General features: G+C 44.8%; 4 protein-coding genes across 6 annotated transcripts; 3 read left to right on the forward strand and 1 right to left on the reverse strand.

The window, feature by feature from the left end:
• Window positions 1-202: 202 nt before the first annotated feature.
• On the forward strand, window positions 203-1,383 carry LOC120905839 (glutathione S-transferase theta-1-like). Of its 2 annotated transcripts, none has more exons than XM_040317066.1 (3): window positions 203-389; window positions 502-637; window positions 722-1,383. In XM_040317066.1, exons 2-3 carry the CDS (start codon window positions 520-522, stop codon window positions 1,309-1,311), a joined length of 708 nt encoding a protein of 235 aa, XP_040173000.1. In that variant the 5' UTR covers window positions 203-389; window positions 502-519; the 3' UTR covers window positions 1,312-1,383. The 2 variants fall into 2 exon arrangements, with proteins under 2 accessions (XP_040173000.1, XP_040172999.1); XM_040317065.1 differs by having other exon boundaries at window positions 204-385.
• Window positions 1,384-2,333: 950 nt separating this feature from the next.
• Window positions 2,334-4,334, reverse strand: LOC120906868 (xaa-Pro aminopeptidase 3). Its single transcript, XM_040318994.1, has 4 exons — window positions 4,247-4,334; window positions 3,928-4,172; window positions 2,806-3,862; window positions 2,334-2,742 (listed from the first exon to the last, which is right to left on the reverse strand). Exons 1-4 carry the CDS (start codon window positions 4,311-4,313, stop codon window positions 2,579-2,581), a joined length of 1,533 nt encoding a protein of 510 aa, XP_040174928.1. The 5' UTR covers window positions 4,314-4,334; the 3' UTR covers window positions 2,334-2,578.
• A 2,711-nt stretch (window positions 4,335-7,045) lies between these two features.
• LOC120906869 (palmitoyltransferase ZDHHC6) lies at window positions 7,046-12,047 on the forward strand. Its single transcript, XM_040318995.1, has 5 exons — window positions 7,046-7,373; window positions 7,455-7,556; window positions 7,646-8,424; window positions 8,497-8,687; window positions 11,295-12,047. Exons 2-5 carry the CDS (start codon window positions 7,493-7,495, stop codon window positions 11,467-11,469), a joined length of 1,209 nt encoding a protein of 402 aa, XP_040174929.1. The 5' UTR covers window positions 7,046-7,373; window positions 7,455-7,492; the 3' UTR covers window positions 11,470-12,047.
• A 3,101-nt stretch (window positions 12,048-15,148) lies between these two features.
• On the forward strand, window positions 15,149-20,751 carry LOC120906866 (aminopeptidase N-like). 2 transcript variants are annotated; one of them, XM_040318993.1, is made up of 4 exons: window positions 15,149-15,328; window positions 16,629-16,828; window positions 16,906-19,307; window positions 20,171-20,751. In XM_040318993.1, the coding sequence occupies exons 2-4, from the start codon at window positions 16,631-16,633 to the stop codon at window positions 20,436-20,438; spliced, it is 2,868 nt and encodes a 955-aa protein (XP_040174927.1). In that variant the 5' UTR covers window positions 15,149-15,328; window positions 16,629-16,630; the 3' UTR covers window positions 20,439-20,751. The 2 variants fall into 2 exon arrangements, with proteins under 2 accessions (XP_040174927.1, XP_040174926.1); XM_040318992.1 differs by having other exon boundaries at window positions 15,244-15,367.
• The last annotated feature ends 1,344 nt before the right edge of the window (window positions 20,752-22,095 follow it).

A 22,095-nucleotide genomic window follows, 5' to 3' on the forward strand; every position in this document is an offset into this window, starting at 1 on the left:
ATTGACGCACAATTGTGAGCTATTTTTCTATGCACGCAATGGTTTTTTTGTAAGAAATCATTTTTTTCATAATGCCAATGCTTTATTTTTTTTATGTATGCTGCACTGTTTTTTTTTTTTGCCATCGAACCTTTCCATTCGACAATGTTTATCTCGAGCAGCTCAGTTGTCAGCTTTGTCAGCAATAAAAACAAAAGCTGTTGCTTATCTTTTTTTTTTGCGTAACCGCGATGCAGATTAAAACAAGCGGCCGTCCCCTGTTGCTTCTTGGAATACATTGCAAGCAGTAGGTAGTGGTGCCGTTTTGTTGCATTATTTGGCGGTCCAGCAACTTGAACTTGAAACCCCAACCAGCTCGTTTTGGGGGCAGGGTGCAGAAAAGGAGGCAGGTGCTGCTTAGCTTTAGACGTTACAAACATTTAAAGAAATGCAATTTACTGCGCGCAATTTAGTAAATGGTTAGCCTATTACATTCAATAATCCCTTTTTCCCGCTTTCCAGCTAGCTTCAATTGCCACAATGTCCCGTAGTGTTAAACTTTACTATGACCTCATGTCGCAACCGTCGAGGGCGCTTTACATATTCTTATCGACCAACAAGATCCCCTTTGACCGGTGCCCGATAGCGCTGCGAAAAAGTGAGTATGCGGGTGATAATCTTTGCGTTATCTTTTTTTTTTTTTAATTTTAATGTTCCCGTTTTTGGCTCCTCCCCCGCACAGTGCAGCACAAGACGGACGAATACCGCCGGCAGGTGAATCGGTACGGCAAGGTGCCCTGCATCGTGGACGGCAGCTTCCGGCTTGCCGAGAGCGTCGCCATCTACCGGTACCTGTGCCGAGAGTTTCCGACCGACGGCCACTGGTACCCTAGCGACACGGTGCGCCAGGCACGCGTCGACGAGTACCTTTCCTGGCAGCACCTAAACCTGCGCGCCGACGTGTCGCTGTACTTTTTCCACGTGTGGCTAAACCCGCTGCTGGGCAAGGAGCCGGACGCCGGCAAGACGGAACGGTTGCGCCGGCGGCTGGACGGTGTGCTGAACTTTTTCGACCAAGAGCTGCTGCCGGCCGGTAGCGGGCCGGCGTTTCTGGCGGGCGATCGCATCAGCATTGCCGACCTATCGGCCGCTTGCGAGATTGAGCAGGCGAAAATAGCCGGATACGATCCGTGTGAGGGCCGGCCGGCACTGGCCAGCTGGCTGACGGCGGTGCGGGAGCAGACCAATCCGTACTACGACGAGGCGCACAAATACGTTTATCGGCTTGCGCCGGACCACATCGTAACGCCGGTCGTTGCGGAAGATGAGTGAATGTTTCGTTCTTTTTGTTGCTACTGTTGCCTAGGTAAAATAAAGATTTTCGATTTCCAAAAACCACAAAAATATTAAATATTCAGCGTTTCAAGGTTGTAGAAAACAAACCGCCCTTGCATATTACAGTAATTTACCCGTTTGATTGCAATCACATTGAGCGATAACACATTTACACGGCGTTTTGAATAAGAAGCGTCTTAAATAGTGGTGGGAGCTCGGAATCAGACCTACCCAATTCCGATTCCTTGTTCGGAATCAATTCCTGAGCCGATTCCAAAGTTAACTCCGAATCCAGAATCGATTCCGAAATCAGAATAGACCTTGGGAATCGCAATTTACCTCGGAAACGGAATCAGAATTGTCTCACGGGATTGGAATTAGCTCGGGAAAGAGAATAAGTTCTTGAATTTAAATAAGAAGTTTCAAAAGGGAAATCAGTCCGGGAATCTCCATGAGAATGGATCGTTAACCAGTAAATTTTGATTCTTTGCGGCTATATCAATACATACGTATCATCATTGGACCCAAACGCCTATTCTTATGGAGATGCCGAAGCCGACTCCGATTTCGAAGCAGATCCTGATTTTTCGATTCTGGAGCCGATTCTGGAGCCGTTGTCGGAGCATATTTCGATTCCGGAACCAATTTCGGAGTTGACTCTGAATCCAAAATCGATTCCGGAATCGACCTGGGAATCACAATTTGCTCCGGTAATGGAATCAGAATTGATTCTATAATTGGAAATAGCTCCGGAATGAGAATCAGTTCTTGAATGGAAATATGAAGTTTCAGCAGGAAAATCAGTCCGAGAATCTCCATGAATTTGAATTTGAATTTGAAGAACAAATGAATTTTGATTCTTGGCGGTTTTCAATCATTGGAACCAAATTCCTAAGGAAATGCCAAAACCGACTCCGATTTCGAAACCAAATCTGATTTCGGAGCCAATTCCGATTTCGGAATCGATTTCGGAAACTGATTCCGGAATCGATTCCAGACAACTTAGGAGCTAGCCGGAATCGAATCTGACAAAAACTTTATTTTTCCCATCACTAGTCCTAAAGCGTTAAAAAATAGACAAATGTAGATTCTTCACAAATATAAAGCTGATACTTTGAGTATGATCGAGCAAGTAACGAACATTAAAAAAAACTTTACAACAATAGAGGAACATTATTTAATCATTTACATAGGGTTTGAGTCGGTGTAAACAGTTCTTACGCGAAAGTAGAAAAAAACACGTACAAAAACGGGTTTCCCCATTTTAGCGACTAAATAACCCTTCGATCGCCGCTACATCTTTTGCGCACTCTTTTGTAAGCACTTCTATTTGCTTATCCGGCTTTATCAGCACATCGTCCTCGATGCGCAAACCCGTGCCACGAAATTCAACCGGAACGTCGAAATTGTGCTTGGAGATGTAAATACCTGCAAGAAGCGTATTGATGAATGGTTGGAAGAGGGCGAAAACGAGTAGCTACAACGATTTACCTGGCTCGACGGTGCACACCATCCCGGGCATTAGGCGAATGTTGCGCGATATCAACGGCGTGTCGTGCACATCCATGCCCAGATAGTGCGAAACATGGTGGGGGCAAAACTTGTAGGCCGCCCTGGAGCGCTCCAGGCCCGACAGTGACTCCGGTATGAGCTTGATTTCCTGCAAGTATTTGCCGATCTTCGAGCACATCGTATCGAACAGCTGGTCGAGCGTTTCGCCGCCCGCCTGCTGCAAACAGCCGAGCAGTTCCCGCTGCACCTGCAGCAGCACCTCGTACAGTACTCGCTGCGGATCGCTAAACCTGCCCTCGACGGGCCACGTGCGGGTAATGTCGCTGGTGTAACCGTGATACTCGCAGCCGGCGTCCAGCAGCAGCAGCTCACCGGTCCTGACAATTTGATTGTTGTTGATGTAGTGTATCACCGTCGCGTTGGAGCCGCCCGCGACCACCGGCGGGTAGGCCAGGAAGTTGGCACCGGCGACGCGGGTGTAGTAGTCCACGTTGGCGAACACTTGATGCTCACTGATGCCGGGAAAGCTGTGCTGCATCGTCCGGTTGATGGCTTTGGATGCGATTTCACACGTTTTGCCCATCAGCGCACACTCGCTGGCCGACTTCACCAGCCGGAGGCTTTGTATCGCTTCGGTCGGTGGCTTTGGTTGCGTCTGGTTCGTCACGTCTTTTACCATCTTTGAAACGTCCTGTAAATCCGATGCCGCTGCGTCGTACCACAGCACCGCGTTGGGATGGGCGAAACCATGCTTGGTGAGGTATTCCTTTAAGCTATTGACATCCAGCGCCTCCTCCACACCGAACACGTCCACGGCGGCCTGCACGCCCGTCCTGGGGCCGTCCCACATTTCCGCATGCTTGTCTTTGGGGCGCACGAACAGCGTGCTTTTGCAGTTGCTACTCGCGTCAATTTCCAGCACCAGCACACTGTCCGGCTCCTGGCAGCCGCTCAGGTACAGGAAGTCGGTGTTCTGTCGAAATACGTACGGAATCTTGTGGCTCATGTACTTTTTGTTCGCCGACGGGATGACCACCTACAAAACAAGGGCGATACGTTTATTCTTTGCACATCGTTGCACAGCACAGCCGACGTACTTACGATGTGATTCGTTGCCGTGCCGGTTTGGAGCGCGTGATGATCTCGCAACGCGTGGAGCAGCCGTTTTCGCCTCTCCTGCACCTCTTCAAGCCGTATGCCGGTTAGCACCTCGCCAGACCCTATTAAATGTGGATGCGTCTGGTGCACCGGCTGCCCGAACGTTGCATTCTGAAAGGCGGCCTGTCTGCCCGGCTTGCCGGCTGCGAGAATTACATTGGTCTTGTGGTAATCGGCGCACCATCGAGCTGTTTAGGGGGGTTGAAAATAACGTTAGCGCGCGGCCAGCCTTGCGTCGGAGCGACGGTTATAATTTATTTACCTTTTTTTACCAACAAACTAGAACGCCGGGCTGGATTTAAAAGGAAAGATTTGGTGAAAACAAACATCGCGAACTGTAGGGGCCGTTCCTAGAATGACAGGGTATTGTTATGTCTACACCGGCGTGACAAAGTCGCAAGTCCCCAACGAACAAGATACGCTTTCAATCTGATCTGCTAATTGACAGCTGCACGTACGAGAGATCGTGCCTCGTGATTGAAACGCATTTTGTTTAAAAAATCATATTAATTTTTTAATTTATACTCTTCGGCTAGTAGAATCGGTTTAGATAAGCGTATTGCTTTGACCTGACGCATAAATTAATGAGTAAATAAAATGAATTATTTTGTTAGAGGCAATTAAATCTACAATTTAAGGCCGAAAATACATAAACTGGAATTTTTCTGGCGCGTATTTATGGCTGCTATGAAACCTAGGAACAACTTATCAACTGCATCTTTTCTGAACTGTCACATCCATATCCAAGAACCACGACTCCACTAAACGACCTCTAAACGCCATATAAAAGGTTCAAGCTCTCATCCTTAACGGAATATAAAAAGACTTCGTTTAGCAGACGACAAACGATTCATGCATTCTAAAAATTGCAAAAAAAGCTCGTGGTACCATCTTTTGATGGACTAGACACACAGCAGAGCTTTCTTCGGTTTGAGAGCTTTCCCAAGTGCCACAAATCCACTAATCGACCACTAAACGGCTTCTAAACGACTCAAGTTCTCTACCTAAACGGAATATAGAAAGACTTCGTTTAGCAGACGGCAAACGACTCATGCATTCTAAAAATAGCAAAAAAGCTGGTGGTGCTCTCTGTTGAAGGGATACCCCAACCAGTTGAGCTTCATCGTTTGGAGGAGAGCTTTCTCATTTCCTCTGTACTGTTGTATGGTTTCGCATTGAAGTTATGCATCGCTAGAACTAGAACGGCGATACGATTGTTTAAATACTAAACTCCAACGGAAACCACCAGCACTGAAGCAAGTGAGATTTGAGTAATGGTCGTTGGTGTTGATACCCACGTATCTGACCACACGACCATTTATATAGATTTTTGCTCGGAAAGTTAGAAGGCTATATAGGTCATGATTAGATGAAGCATGTCGAAACACATTGCAAGAAAAGGATAGCAATATCATAATCAGTTTTAATACGCCATCTATTGTTCAAACCAATGAAGCTGTGGAGCTTTCATTTTTTTCTATGGATATTCAATTTTCCTGTCGTTTAAGCTTAATCTGTGGCGCTTGGGTTTTCATTCCCATTTCTTCATTTGGTATGACATCGGTACGATTTTTCGTTAAACAGCCTCAAATCAGCTAAAGAGTTCGAGCTGGTTATTTGGGTAGTGTCTAGTGCTATTTTCGAACTTATTTTTTGTTCATGAACAGTTGTTAAACCTACTTAAACCAGTTAGTTGATGATGAAAATAAAATTCTAATAATGATTAATCGATTGAACCATAGTAAATTGTTTTTAATCAAGTGAATTTTATAACTTTTATATGAATTTGACATTTATTGGACTATTATCCGTGAATAACGATTAACCGGCAACCGTCCGATCCCGAGCAGCCCGGATAATCGACGTTCTACTGTACAGTTTGTTCTCGAGTTACACGGTTCTCGACATACGCGGATTTGGAGATACGCGGTTTTCTAAATTGGACAGATTAAATGTCAAATCAGTACAATTTGCTTCAGAGCGTTTCTACATACACCGAGAATGCAGCTGAGAAAATAACTGACAGTATGCTTTGACAGCGACTGACAGCATTTTCGGTGAGAGAATTCTCCTCGGCATGCAAAGAACGATGGAGCTGAGAAAAAATTGAATTGGCAGTTTATAGCGATCGATCAATTATAGTTTGCATTTTTGCCGTCTAATAATCGTAGATATATTATTAAAAAGTAAAAGAAACTTTTTTGACTTCATTTTAGCGATTAAAATGGATTTTTTCAACATCATTTGAAAAGTCTCATCTCGGCGCTTTTCAGAGCTTCTACACACACCAGCGTGAGAAACCGGTTGTCAATTCTCTCACAGCCATCTCTCAGCTGCATTCTCGGTGTATGTAGAAACGCTCTCAAGTTAGGTATAAGGGCGGTGGCAACGCATTTTCGCATGCGATTTTATCGGACGGCCTGTCAAATTTTTATATGGGATTTGACAGATAACGTCGGACGACGAAATCGCACGTCCGACGTTATCTGTCAAATCCCATATAAATCTCGTCCGATAAAATCGCATCCGATGAGCGTTGCCACCGCCCTAAATGGCATTTTGGCTAACAAATTGAAACCGCTTAAAAGCCAGAAATATTAGAATTTTGTGCACGAATTATCTCAAATAAATGATGAAGTGTATAAAAGAACTAAATTAAATCAAAAACTCCGAGTAATCAATAGTATTTTAGTAAAAAACGTGAAATTCGACATACGCGGATATTCGAGTTACGCGGATTCGACTTGAACGCAGAAACCGCGTATCTCGGGAATAGACTGTACAAACAAAACACATCTCGTGGAAATACTATTCAAATTAAAACTTCCACTACACTTTTTAATTCCAGCAAGCGTGTAAAGGGCCAATATTGGCTTGTAGTGTTTCCATGCGAGGATTTTAATTATTTCCATCTGCAAATGCACCGACGATGGAATGCTACAAAAATACGTGTGAACTCACGCGGTGGCAACAACGTCATACAGTCGGATTTTGATGTTTGGGAATGCTGTAAACACAAACATGCGTGCATGTACAAATTAACGTCAGCTGGAGCGACAAAGACAGCTAAAAAAGCTAGAAAGAGACCCCTGTGCGTCATTTCGATGCGGTGCATGATATCTTTTTGATATGGTAAGCGATGATTAACATTTGGTGCAAGCAGAAGAGAAAAATCGCACATCAAACCAACCAGAGAGACCAGACACCTTTTGTTTTCTGGTATTGTGGTAATTATGGTATTTAGCAACGGTGACTGAAATTGTTTAAAATTAGTGCCTACGAAAGCGGGCAAAATGTAAAAACTGTGTGCCGTTCAAACGTCGGGAAAATACACAAACACTCAACACTAGGAGCGGTGCTAAAAGGTCCATACATCCGTTTTCGCACAGGTAGGGTGGGAGAAATTGCTTGCTCTACATGCGTACGGGAAAAGTAGCCTAATCTATACGCTCTATTTATGCAACATACAGATACAGGCAGCTAGGCGCAGCACAGTGCCCGCGCGACAATGTTCCTCGGGTGTTACAATGCCATCCGGCGTTTCCTCCACTGGGGACCATTAACTGCAATCGGTAAGACTGCGGCAAAACAGTGTTGCCACTTCAACGCGACGCTGCTCTACTGGCGCATGTAACGCAATGCTGATGGTTATCCGTTGCAGGAATTATACAATCGATTACAGTGATGACCATTTACATGAACAGCATGTGGTGGCCCTCGCACACTTCCCTGTGGGCGCTCATCAACCAGACAGTATTTGTGCTGCTGTCCCTCGGCACCGGGTTTTACTTCGTGATGGCCTCGCTAACCGGGCCGGGCTATTTGCGGCTCAAATGGCGACCGGCCCATCACTCAGCGGACGAGCAGTTGCAGTTTTGCATCGTGTGCGGAGGGTACAAGGCGCCGCGTTCGCACCACTGCCGGAAGTGTGACCGGTGCGTGATCAAAATGGATCACCACTGCCCGTGGATCAACAACTGCGTCGGTTGGGCCAACCATGGCTACTTTACCGCCTTTCTAGCGTTCGCCGTGCTCGGCTGCATCCACGGTACGGTGATATTGGGCTCCTCGCTGTACGTGGGCCTGTATCGCGACTGGTACGTATATTACGGCCACCTCTCGAAAGTGAACGTGAAGCTAACGGTTTCGAGTCTGGTGCTGTGCGTGTTCAACATCGGGCTGGCCATCGGGGTCGTACTCACGGTGGGCGCCTTGTTAGTGTACCAGGTGCGATCCATCCTGAACAACCGGACCGCCATCGAGGATTGGATCGTGGAGAAGGCGCGGTTTAGAGCGGAACGCAACGAGCAGACCTTCGTGTATCCTTACGATCTGGGCCGATGGAGCAACGTGAAGCAGGTCATCAACTTTACCTGCCGGCCGGTCGGTAACGGGTACGAATGGCCCGTCGTCGAAGGATGCGACCAGTACACGCTAACGGTACGTTGCCGAGCGACAATGTTGGTCACCCGCGCGCTTTAATTTGCACCATCCATTACTCTCATTCTGCAGCGTGAACAATTAGCACAAAAAGAGGAAAAACGGGCACGAACACGGACGTACACCATTGTTCGACCGGCGACGGGAAGCTGGTTTCCACTATTTTCGCAAGGACCGTCGGTGTGCCTTTCGCCTCCGCTTACTGATGAGCCCCGAATTAAGCTTGAGGTTGATGACATCGTTCGTGTTACCAGATGGAGAAAGTAAGTATTGGAGATGAATCAAGATAGTTAAATAATATTCAAGCTTATTGCACTCTCAAACTTCATGCGAGTCCTGAAGTTTTATCAGATAGCTCTTTGAATGTTTTATTTTATCTTTAATGAGATGCTGGGATTTTTGGAGGAGTAAACTTATTCCCAAGCACACACAAAGGTTTCTGCATTGCCATGTACGTTCCAGTATGCGTAACTGGCAATACAAAACCAAAACGGCCAGAGATGCAACCTTGTTCATTTCCTGATTCTGTTTCCCATAATGCCCATTTGTGAGTAATTCTTGACCCTGTTTCGGTCCTATTTCCCATCTGAATATGCAGTCCATGCGGGGTTTGGCACCATGGCAGGCATGTTGATCGGGCCGTTTCCACTACACATGCTACACATACACATACACAACTTCCATGGAGATCAACACACAATCTTCACCATATCGCGTTACTAAACCTCCCCACACTCACCACACTGAGTCACTAAACTACTACTTCGCAATGTATAGATCGCTTTAGACCTTGCGTGAAAGTGAACGTGAAATTTTGTTTTTTTTTTTGCTATATTTCATTGAATATTTATCAGAATATGGCTTATCGCACCGGTCTCGTAGTACAGTCTTCAACTCGTACGACTTAACAACATGCCCGTCATGGGTTCAATCCCCAAATAGACCGTGCCGCCATACGTAGGACTGACTATCCTGCTATGGGGGGAAATCAATTAGTCACTGAAAGCCAAGCCCATAATGTACCACTTGACAGGCAGGCCTTGACCGACAACGGTTGTTGAGCCAAAGAAGAAGAAGGCTTACCGCATACCAAAAGAAAGAATATTAAATTTCCCAACTATCTAGACTATAAAACTAAAACATTATAAATTAAATTTATTTCCTTGTGATTCCTCGCTGACCATTATTTTTTCCATCGTGAACAAAGCGAGGAATCTTTAAGCAATACGGACCGTTCCTCCTGAATAAAAAAGCAAGGAATCTCAAGGAAATGCATATAATTTTTTTTTAATATATGTTATAGTATAAATAGTTGGGGAATGGTATCTGAATGAATTTTTGAAATGATTCAATGAATCTGAATCTCTGTTGGAAAGATTCACGAATCTCATTAGATTCAGATATCTTGAAAGATTTACAAATCTCAAGGGACTCATACATCTCCAAAGAATCATAGAGCTTGAGCTTCTTATTATTCTTCTGTTTGGCGTAACAACCTACGTGGTCATGTCAGCCTACCCAGGCTTTCGAAACTTCTTCTCATGTACAACAAAGCCGGGCATGTTGTCAAGTCGTGCGAGTTCTTACGAGATTCATGAATCATTCGAGTAAGAGAATTGATGATTTTATAGAGAATCATGAAATTTTAGTGATTTACGAGTCTTTAGAGATTCACGAATCTTTGGAGATTCGTTTCGAGATTCGAATGAATCTGAACGAAGGATTAATAAAGCCCAACACTGGTATCTACAGTTTATTATCCGCAACTGAACCTAGCTGAAGCTGGCTGCTTCTTTTATACCCGTAGTATGTGATATGGTCCACTTTGTTTTTCCAAACACCCCCTCTTAGAGCTATCGCAAATCTATGTTACGTAAAGCCTGCTGAAGAAAAACCTTTCGTAAACTCATCCGCAATTTGGGTTTCGCTTGGAATATATGTATTTGTAGCCACTTGTAGAATGACGACACTCCATGTCGCTACCCCAATCTGCATCTGCAAATCCTATAATTGGCTCCTCTTGATTATGCCAATATGCTAGGAAATAATCCTTTGTACCTTGCAAATACCTTAGTACACGGTGTAGATGTGTCCAGTGGCCATCTGTTGCATCACTCTGGTTTCTAGCGATCCTATCGACGGTTTGAAATCTTCCATACCAAAAGTCCTTGACGTACTTTAATTGATTAATTTTTAACGTACCTTGTTATCATGTCGTAATCAATTTTCATTCGAATGAAGTTGGTTATTTCTTGCATATCTTCCATTTCGAATTCGAATTTACCAGTTAATTTTTTTTCCAAAGAGTTTGATGCCAAGACTATATCATCGATCATTAGATACATCTCAGCTTTCGTAGTTTTCCGAGTATACAAACAACTGTCATATGCTGACCGTACAAATTCCAGTGTGAACATATAATTGTGTAACATTTCATTGCAAATTCGCGGCGCCTCTTTAATCAGAACATATCAGAACACAAGTTTTCATTGTTGTAAACCCAACAAATTATTTTCAAAATTACCAATATATTGTTCTAGATTTATTTTCCGGCGGGGGGTTTGATGTGGAAAACGACTAGCTAGAATCGATTCACGCATCGACGGAACACGTAGTTATTCCTGGTATTTGACACCACTCTTTAATCGAAAAATAAAAATTTATTTAGTAATAATCAACTTGAACACTCGATTGCAAGAAAGGCATAAGCTTGAATATGTTTTGCTACAAACCAGTAACATTAGATTAGCCACCGTTTCAATTAATATATTTGACGAAGTACAATCTGTCCTCTGAAAGCATTTAAATTTCCTGCCGCCAGTTTGCCTGCCATCTAACATCTATATTAACTTCATTTTTCACCGTTTCAGACACTGGTTGTTTGGCGAAAAACTACAGGAACCAACGAAAAAAACTATTCCGAAGCGGATTCGCGGTTGGTTTCCTCGGAAATGTGCCGTGGAGTATATCGAGCTTGATGATGACGATGCTGTGATGAGCGGCGTACCACCAATATACGAAAATACGAATAAAAAAGACGTTTAAAAAGACGCTTGAAATACAAACCATTGGAAGAAGAAAAAACTGAGAGAACATGCCGTCCGTTCCCGAGATATGCGGTGAATGTGTTCCGAAGACATCCGCGTATGGCAAATATCACGGTTTTCTGCAAAAAATACAATTGAAGAGTGGGTAGTTTTGATTCATGACACGTTCATGTAACTTCACTCATTTCAATATGTTTGTACAAGCAGAGAGTATAATTTTTGGAGCAAACTGATTACTGATTTGACACATAGCCTAACAAAATGCAGAAAATCCGCTTATTTCCAAATTAGCGCATATCGAGGACCGCATTACTCGGGAACAGACTGTATAGTTGCCCTCACAGAGTGCGCACCGTACATTAAAGCAACAGATTTGAAAGATAAATATTGTTCTGATGGCTGATACAAAAACAAATAGGATTCCGTCAGCTACATAAAAGAGATACTGTGTTTTGATTTGTTTAATATTTACTGCACACAGGCATAGGTATGTCTGCTGCAAACGGTTCCTTTATTTTCTTTTTTTTAGCATTGTTTTCGAACTAGATTTTAGAAATACATATTTTCTGCTTCAAACGTCGTATTTTATAGTGTTTTCAAAATATGATCGAATTCACGTTGTCGCTTTGCTCATGATTCGATGAGAGAAACGCCACACCTCGGCTACACTAAAAATACATAAATTTCCCAAATATATGTATTTTTATGCTTTCCAAGCCATTTATTATCTTCGGAAAGGTTATATGAAATGTAATTCTTCTAAAGCAGCGGTCGGCAAAGTCTTGCCCGCGGTCCAAATGCGGACCGCAGCAACATTCAAAAATTGCGAAAGGATATGACTGATTTTGAAAGATGGAAAGAAACTATTCGTACACAAATGACTGAAGATCCTTAAGTATAACATTTTATACTGTACTGTTTGAACTTTAATTAAAGTACTATGATATTTGCATAAAAAATGGCGTTTGCAAGAAAAAAAATCGGCTGGCTGTAGAAAACAAACTAGTAGAGATAATTTCTCTACATTTACATTTTTTTAGCAATTGAAAGGTATTTATTTACGCTTACTTGCACAAATAAATCTAAGACTTTACGAGTTGCCATCAGTTTCGTCAGTTATCCGGAATTTTCGCCATGGTGGACGCAAACGTGCGTGTAGGCATAAATTTAGTTCTACCTTCGGTTTTCGTTCAGAAAAATCGATGGGACACATGGAACGGATGTTGGACCAGTTTGCGGTGTCATATCGAAATACTGCCGAAATTCACCTGAAATGATCGCGTTGAGCTTGGGCGTCATTGTTTGTCGCTGCGAGACCAGCGGAGGCGATTTCTAATTCCTGATCTGTTGATTCATGTTTCCCAAGTACTATTTAACTGTAATGTAGCCACTTGTCCCTCTGTCTTCATTTTCTAGCTTTTTTAGCCTCAACAATGAACCTGGGCTCTCTTTCGATACTTTGATTGTTGCCTAACAGTTCCAAGATGTTGGCGACCAAAAAGGCGTAATAGACTTATACGACGTCCACAAACTTCCGTACGGAGTCCATTTTTTCTTTGATCGCGCAGGCTTTTGAACGACGTTGGTTTACTTTTTAGGCCATCATGGTTAGAGTTCGTGCGATAGAGGTGTCAAATTTTGTTCGCTGATTCATGAGATACTACTATTCAAAGTGTTATTAACGTTTTCTTAGTGCAGCTGAAGAAAAACCCATGATAAACTAATTAACTTGTTTATTTTTGTAATGCAACCGTTATGTAATTTTAACATTGTTTTTTTTTTTAACACGTCAATAAGACTTTCGGAATGAAGGAAGTCGCATACGAAATTTTATATAGATAAGATACACTATAGTCTTGCTGCAATACATTTACTTAAAGTTTTGCATGCGACTTTACGAGAGCATTTGACTTTCGCATACGCAATACATGCATTACAAAGTTTTAGATATAGTGAAATAGGTCCATACATTTGTCTCACGACAATATATTTTCTGCTATTTGTTTTTCTTAATTTCACACAAATTAAATGGTTTCCCTTTTGTCTATTTTACGGATATTTTCAATTTTCAAACTAACATTAAAAAAAACCCCTGTTGGTTTAACGAGAATGACGATTCCACTTTGTTGCTGTTTACGAGTACAGCGATTGTCAAAGTGCTTTTTCATAAGGTACCAGTTATCATCACTTTATCTGACATGGCATTACTTGTCCGTAAAGCATTTGGATAATTGCTGAATGCATGTTTGCTTCGATAATTTGTCAGCCGTTGAGACTTTTGTATCATCCCTCGAATATTGGCAATATTTTTTGCGGCCTGAGAGGATGGGAAAATGAAAAAGCCTGCACCTGGCCCGCGGCTCTCGATCATTTACTTAATTTGACCCTTGGCCTAAAAAGTTTGCCGACCGCTGTTCTAAAGCATAAAGCCGCCCTGTTGCATAATTTCTTTTGCATTTGTAGATGATGTACCTAACGATGGTTTTGTGATGTAAGGTTGGCAAGCTTTCTATTCAAGTTTATCTTATTCTACGAATATTTTACTTTCATTTTAAGTTTCCTAAGGGAACTCTTTTGAATTTTTCGCTTTTTTATATTTTTTTCTCCTCCTTTCTTTCTTATTTTTGAATTTCTTATTTTTTTGTCCTGCTCCTAATCTAATAGTGTAAAGTAGATAAGTTAGTTTAATTTTAGTTTAAGTTAAGTTAGCGTAACAAAAGGCCCTAGGCCTAGCACCGTTCTTTCTAAAATCAAAACAAACTGCCTCCTGGCAAAACGCTCCACAGCGGTGAAAAGCGAGCGTTACGCTAAATCTCGCAAAACAAATGTACACATGAAATTAAAAGAAAAATACCAATAATCATATATTCTGATTCTGATTCTGATTCAGTTTAAGTTTGCGTTTGCAGGATTTATTGAAAGTTTGCAAGACATATTCATCACCAATAAGCGCAGTTTCGGTTTGGTTGGTTCTTAAGAAATTGAAAGCTTTTAAGGCGTGTGTCAATAAATTTAGTTGTACTAAACAAAAAAAAAAACAAATTAAAAACTGCTCTTCAACTGGTAGCTACAATCGAATGATTATTTGTTACATTTTGCCCAGTGCTATTAACTGTATCACTGTTTATACTGTACTTTAAATCAAGCTAACTACATAAACGATTCGCTGTAAGACGACTGTGCGATCGTGCAGTTGCGCTTGAAAAAATTGCTACAGAAAATTACGTACAATACGAAGATAAGGCGATGGGGCTGGGGTACGTGCACGGGCATTTATAATTTTAATTCTTAAGGTTAGTGATTGAAATTCAGATGCTATCACCTCGTACGCACACTGCTGAAAGACGAATAAACCGGTTTGATGTTGCGGTTTAAGGTCAGTCCTCCGTCTTCCACTGTAAAAAAAAGTGCAAATTATGGTAGGCCGTGTGTTTTTTATATTTCTATTTTCCCCTTTTTACTGTTCACTAGGAATAGGATTAAGGCAAACTGTGCGTTGCGTTCTTTATAAAATACTTCCCATGTTTTCATATGTTGGTACAAGTGGAGGCTTTAATTGAAAGACCATACAAACGTGTGTGTGAGAGTGTGTTTTGTGTAGGCATGTCGATTAGGGTTGGCGTTCGATTGGCGTGAAAGTGCCACGAGATGCGTTGGATCAATCAGAAAAGTTAACCTTTTCTCTCTTCTACTGCCGCTGCCGCTGGTTGTATATGTGTGTGCTTTTTCTGCGTGTGGTTGTTCCACAGCACTGTAAACGCCTTCAGCATATTACATGAAGCACAACACACCGATGATTCGCATATAAATTCCAAGTTCGTCGGCTGTCCGCGGGAGAAGAACCCGTCAAGATCTCGGTGAGTGCGGTCGTGTGCTGTGCTGCTACTGTGCTTGCGGTGGGTTATTATTAGTGTTTGCTCCAAAGTGTTCAATTTCCTCGAGACATGTTGTGTAGTGGTTTGTTGTTGTGTTTGAATGTTTGATAACCTAAAGCGATTTTTATTTAAATTGAACTGCTATCAAAAATTACCAGAATTATCTGCCCATACACCACCACGATCAGCTTTTACCTATTGGCAGTTAAATAGAGTGTGCAAATGCTTGCAAATACGCTCAATGCTCAAATCAATGAAATTAAACCCTTCAAATCGCTTTCAAATTGTTAGCTCAGCTAAATAAGTATGATGCTAATTTTCTACATTTTACCTTAAAAAGGTCGTTTTGAGCATTTTTTTTTTAAACTGCCGTTGCATAAGCGTGACGTTAAAAAAAGTGTAAATAATTGAACCGTTGCTACACCAACGAGAGTTAGCTAGTAGTGATGGGAAAAATGAAGTTTTTGTCGGAATCGATACCCGCTAGCTCCGAAGTTTTCTGGAATAGATTCCGGATAGTCAGCTTCCGGTGTTGATTCTGGAATCGGCTCCGGAATTAGTTCCGGAATCGGCTCCAAAATCGGCTCCGGAGTCGGAAATGACTTCGGAATCGGAATCGGTTCCGGAATCGAAATCGGCTCTGGAATCGAAATTGGTTCCAGAATCAGAGTCACCTTCGAAATCGTAGTCGGATTCGGCATCTCCATAAGAATAAGCGTTTGGGTTCAATAATGCTTTTGATGTCCGCAAAGAATCCAAATTTACTTGTAAACGATAAATTCTCATGGAGATTCCCGGACTGATTTCGCTTCTGAAACTTCTGATTTCAGTTCAAGTACTGATCCTCGTTCCGGAGCTAATTCAATTTCTGGAGTCAATCCTGATGAGCAAAAAGCGATTCCCAAGTCGTTTCCGAAGTCGGTTCTTCGGAATCGCAATTACCTCCGAAATCAGAATAGACGTCGAAACAGAATCGGTTTCGATAGCCGAAAAGAATCAAAATTTACTTATAACGATCCATTTTGATTCCAACTGATTCTCATCCCGGAGCTAATTGCATTTCTGGAGTCAATCCTGATTCCATTACCGTTTCCGATTCCGGAGCCGACTCTGAAATCGATTCCAGTATCGGAATCGGTTCCGGAATTGATTCCGAACACGGTATCGGAATCGAGTTAGGTCCAATTCCGAGCACCCACCACTAGTTGCTATTCGAGTTTTACTGTTCTGTTACTTTATTTGATTTTTACGGTTGTTTAATTCCCGATTCCCGATTGTTTAGGTATGGCGATGGGTCGAAGCTCGATGCTGCTCGCAGTAATTGCTGCAACCATTATAGGAGTGACCGTGGGTGACACGGGAGTGCCGTACAGCGGTTACCGACTGCCCAAATCGATCACTCCCGAGCATTACAATCTGCGCGTCTACACACATCTTGGCGATGAGCGAGGTTTCATATTTTACGGCCAAGTGGCGATGCGGGTAAGCAACCAAAGGAAGCGAACAACAAAAAAGTCTTGGACCTAATAACACGTTTTTGTGTGCGATGGATGTTACAGCTCATTTGCCACGAGGATACGGAGAATATAGTGCTGCACTCGAAAAACCTAACGCTTCCCGAGCAGCGCATCTCGTTGCGCGAACTGGGCTCGGCCGGCCAGCAGAACGGCTCCGCCATAGCGATCAAGAGCGTGCAGTACGCCAAGGAGCATGACTTTGTGATACTGAACGTGGCCACCGTGCTGCGCAAGGGGAACCGCTACGAGCTGGTCGTGCCGTTCGAGAGCGCCCTCGGCACCGGCCTGCTCGGCTACTACCGCAGCAGCTACGTCGACAAGGCGAGCAAGCAGAAGATCTGGCTGGCGGTGACACAGTTCGAGCCGACGTACGCCCGCCAAGCGTTCCCGTGCTTCGACGAGCCGGAAATGAAGGCCACCTTCGACATCGCGCTAGCGCACGACGAGCGGTACGTCGCGCTCAGCAACATGCCGGTGAACAGCAGCGCCCCGGTGGACGGTATGCCGGGCTGGGTGATGGACGTGTTCGGCACCACCGTGCCGATGTCGACCTACCTCGTCGCGTACACGGTGAACGATTTCGAGTACCGGGAAGCGATGGCGGCGGAGGAGGGCGACGTGCTGTTCAAAATCTGGGCCCGGCGCGACGCGATCGAGCAGGTGGACTATGCGCGCGAGATCGGCCCGAAGGTAACGCGCTTCTACGAGGACTACTTTCAGCAGAAGTTCCCGCTGCCCAAGATCGACATGATCGCGATACCGGACTTTGCGTCCGGTGCGATGGAAAACTGGGGCCTCATCACGTACCGCGAGACGGCCCTGCTCTACCATCCGAACGTGTCGACGGCGAGCAACAAGCACCGCGTTGCGTCGGTCATTGCGCACGAGCTGGCGCACCAGTGGTTCGGCAATCTCGTCACCATGCGCTGGTGGACCGACCTGTGGCTGAACGAAGGCTTCGCGACGTACGTCGCCAGCCTCGGCGTCGACTACCTGCACCCCGAGTGGCACTCGCTCGAGGAGGAGTCGGTCTCGAACACGCTGGACATTTTCAAGTTCGATGCGCTGCAGTCCAGCCACCCGATCTCGGTGGAGATCGGCCACCCGAACCAGATATCGCAAATCTTCGACGCGATCTCGTACGAGAAGGGCTCGATCGTGATACGCATGATGCACCTGTTCCTGGACGAGGAAACGTTCCGCGACGGCGTCGGCCGGTACCTGCGCCGGCACGCGTACGGCAACGCGGAGCAGGACAACCTGTGGGCGGCCCTGACCGAGGAGGCGCACGCGAACGGCGTACTGCCCGACCACATCGACGTGAAGAAGGTGATGGACTCGTGGACGCTGCAGACGGGCTACCCGATCATCACCGTGACGCGCAACTACGACGCCAACACGGCGCAGGTAACGCAAACGCGCTTCATCTCCTCCGACGTGCGGCCGGACAGCAACGTGACCGACTACTGCTGGTGGATACCGTTGACCTACACCACCGCGAAGCAGCTCGACTTTAACGACACGCTGCCGAAAGCGTGGATGGCGTGCAGCGGCGAGCCGAAGGGCTCGCACCAGCAGGAAGCGAAGCTGCTGGAGGATCTGCCCGATGCCGACCAGTGGGTCATCTTCAACGTGGAGCTGGCCGGGCTGTACAAGGTGCGGTACGATCGGCGCAACTATCAGCTGATCATTGCGCAGCTGAACGGGCCCAGGTTCGGCGAGATCGGGCTGCTGAACCGCGCGCAGCTGATCGATGACGCGATGGATCTGGCCTGGACGGGGCAGCAGAACTACGGCATCGCGTTCGCGATGCTGAACTACCTGCGGCAGGAGACGCAATACATCCCGTGGAAGTCCGCACTGACCAACCTGAACAACATCAACCGCATCCTGAAGCGCACCCCACTGTACGGCGTGTTCCGGAGCTACGTGCAGTACATCCTCGAGCCGATCTACGAGCAGCTGGACATCTTCAACGGCAGCCGGGCGACGACCGAACGGCTGGACGGGATCAAGCAGATCACGCTGATCGCTTCCTGGGCCTGCCGGTTCGAGGTCGGCGACTGCGTCAACCGGTCGGTCGAGCTGTTCGCCCGCTGGATGAACGAGAGCAGCCCGGACACGGACAACCCGGTGCCGGTCAACCTCCGCCCGGTGGTGTACTGCAACGCGATCCGCCGGGGCGACGAGGCGCAGTGGCACTTCCTCTGGCTGCGCTACCTGCAGAGCAACGTCGGGGCGGAAAAGATCATGATCATCGGTTCGCTGGCGTGCACGCGCGAGGTGCGGCTCGTCGAGCGCTTCCTGCAGTGGTCGCTCAACAGCACGTCGGGCGTGCGCAAGCAGGACGCCACGATTCTGTTCAGCGGCGTGTCGCGCAACGATGCCGGGTTCGCTGCCGCCAAAAAGTTCTTCCTCGAGCGGGCCGACGACATATACAACTAGTAAGTAATGGCGCTAAACGCGTGCGTGAAGCCTCCAGCATTCGAATTACCTACCCGGGTCCGATTCCGTGTTCGGAACCAATTCTGGAGCCGACTCCGATGCTGGAATCGATTCCGATTCCGGATCCGAATCCGGAGTCGATTCTGCAGCCGATGCTGAAGTTGACTCGACTCTGCGATCGGAGTCGGCTCCAGAATCAGAATAGACCCTGGGAATCGAAATTTGCATCGGAAACGGAATCAGAATTGACGCCAGAACCTAAACACCCATTCTTAAGGAGATGCCGAAATCAACTCCTAAGCTACGAGCTAATTCTGATTTCGGAGCCAATTCCGATTCTGGTGCCGATTTCGATTCCAAACCCGATTCTGAATTCCGGAGCCAATTCCGGAACCAGATCCGGAGCCGATTCTGGAGTTGACTGCGAATCCAAAATCGATTTCAGAATCAGAAACCGAAACCGATCTGGGAATCGCAATTTGCCCCGGTAACGGAATCAGGATTGACTCCAGAAATGGAATTAGCTCGGGTATATTAAGATGTTTCAGAAGCGAAATCAGTCCGGGAATCTCCATGAGAATGTAAATTTGGATTTTATACAGCTTTCAATATGTAGCATCATTCGACCAAAACGCCTATTCTTAAGGAGATTCTGATTCTGAAGCAGATTTCTACTCCGGAACTGATTTCGATTCCGGAGCCGATTCCGATTCCAGATCTAATTATGATTCCGGAACCAATTCCGGATCCGATTCCATCATCGATTCTGGAAACTAATTCCGAACCTACAGTCCCAAAAATCTTCATTTTCCCCATCACTAGATCGAATACTAACCACACCGTTCCTTTTACTCCGTTACAGCCTGAGCCCGGACACGTCGCGACTGTCGCGCTACATCAAACCGCTCGCGGAGCAAATGTTTTCCAGCGAGGAGCTGCAGGAACTGACCGATCTGATCGAACAGAAGGCACCGATCTTCGAAAAGGCCAACCAGGGCGTCAAACAGGCGCTGGAAACGGCCCAAACGAACAACCGGTGGTCGAAAGTGAACATTGACAAGATGGAACGCCTATTGCCAATGCTTACTACCCGGTCCGTTTCAGTGTTAAGTTTAATCGACGACCTGTAGAAAGGGGCCCGCCTGGGTGGACGGTGCGCCGATACATTTCCGTAGGCGCCCTCCCCTGAAGTGTAGTACTTAAAGCATACCCCGTTTACCTTCAGTCCCATCGGCAGTACAATTACACAGTCCTGCCGCAAGCATTCCTCTACAATGGAGAGGGAGTTAAAATATAAAAAAAAACACACGCACATGCTCGGTAGATAGTTAAGAAGTTGTTACTTTAAATATTTTCCTGACTATACCGTCCAGCCTAGGGAGTAGCTGTAGCACGGTCCTCATTTTTTTATAGAAATAAAACTAAAACATTCACAAACACACACACACCTGTTGTAGCTGATGTGACGAAAGACGAAAGCAGTAGAGCTGGGTTTCATGAATCTTTCGTTCAGATTCATTCATATGAATCTTCAGTGATGAGTGATTCGAACCTCGAGTCGAATATTCAGATTCATGAAATATAAAGATTTATGAATTCTTGAGGATTCACGAATCTTCAAATATTCATAAATCTTTAAACAATCATGAATCCCCAAGGATTCATGAATCTCTTAATATCCGTGATTCGGTAAGACTCATAAATCCATTAAAGTTCATAAATCTTCTGGGATTTATGATTTATGAATTATAGTTATATGATTTCCAAAATATTGAATTTGCCCAATCCCACCTAAAACTTGTCCGTTGGGGGTTCAAACCTTGCAAGGATCGTCTCCCCGTAGCAAAACAAACTATCCGGCTGTGCGGTACTTTCCAAGAAGTCTCGAAAACCTGTTTGGGCAGGCATGACCACGTAGGTTATTACGCCAAGAAAAATAATAATAAAAAACTCAAGTTTTATGTTTTTTAGAGATTTATGAATCCTAGAATCTTTCAAGATATAAGAATCTTTTGAGATGCATGAATCTTTTGAGATTGAATAGTCTTTTCGCACAGATTCGAGATTCAGATTGAATGAATCATTTCAAAGATCCATCACGTTCATAAATCTGAATCAGATTTATCCAACACTAGCAAGCAGCAAAACCTTTTTTTCCATTGCGCTACAGTCTCCATGTTTGATGGTTGGCCTTGACCGACAGACGCGTTATTGCGCTCAGATACGAAGAAGAAGCAGGTTCAATCAAGGTTTGCGATTGAGGGTCATCAACGGTCATGCATAAAACAAACGCAAACGATCCCGCTAGGTATGCTTGTTGTAGATGCGAGGAGAAGGGGACGAGAGGACGTTTTATAATATTCATTTTGGCATGGAAACATACAATTTTGTGATTTTAACCATTTCAGCAACTTAAACCTTATCTGACGATATTCCAGCAACAAAGTGTACACAACAGTAAAGCGGTATGCTCTGTTTGTTCTGTTTTGTTTTATTATTCCTCTTTAAATATATTGAACATTACTCAGTTTCTGTTGCTGCTCTAATGCGGTATCTCATATACCATATATTGTTGAATGATGTTACGGCGCACTACTCCAAACCCTCTATCATCTCTAACATTTCTCTTAGCTTTTACACTGTTGCTTCTTATTTGTCTGTCAATAAGTTAGAAAGCCGATTTTGAACCGGCTTCAGGTTTCACGATCTATCTTCGCCCTAATATAATTACTATATGCGACTCGAATGAGGAGGTCAACTATATTGCCATGCTGCTAAAGTCTAGAT

Source organism: Anopheles arabiensis, chromosome X (genome assembly GCF_016920715.1).
Source record: "Anopheles arabiensis isolate DONGOLA chromosome X, AaraD3, whole genome shotgun sequence".
Classification (NCBI taxonomy): domain Eukaryota; kingdom Metazoa; phylum Arthropoda; class Insecta; order Diptera; family Culicidae; genus Anopheles; species Anopheles arabiensis.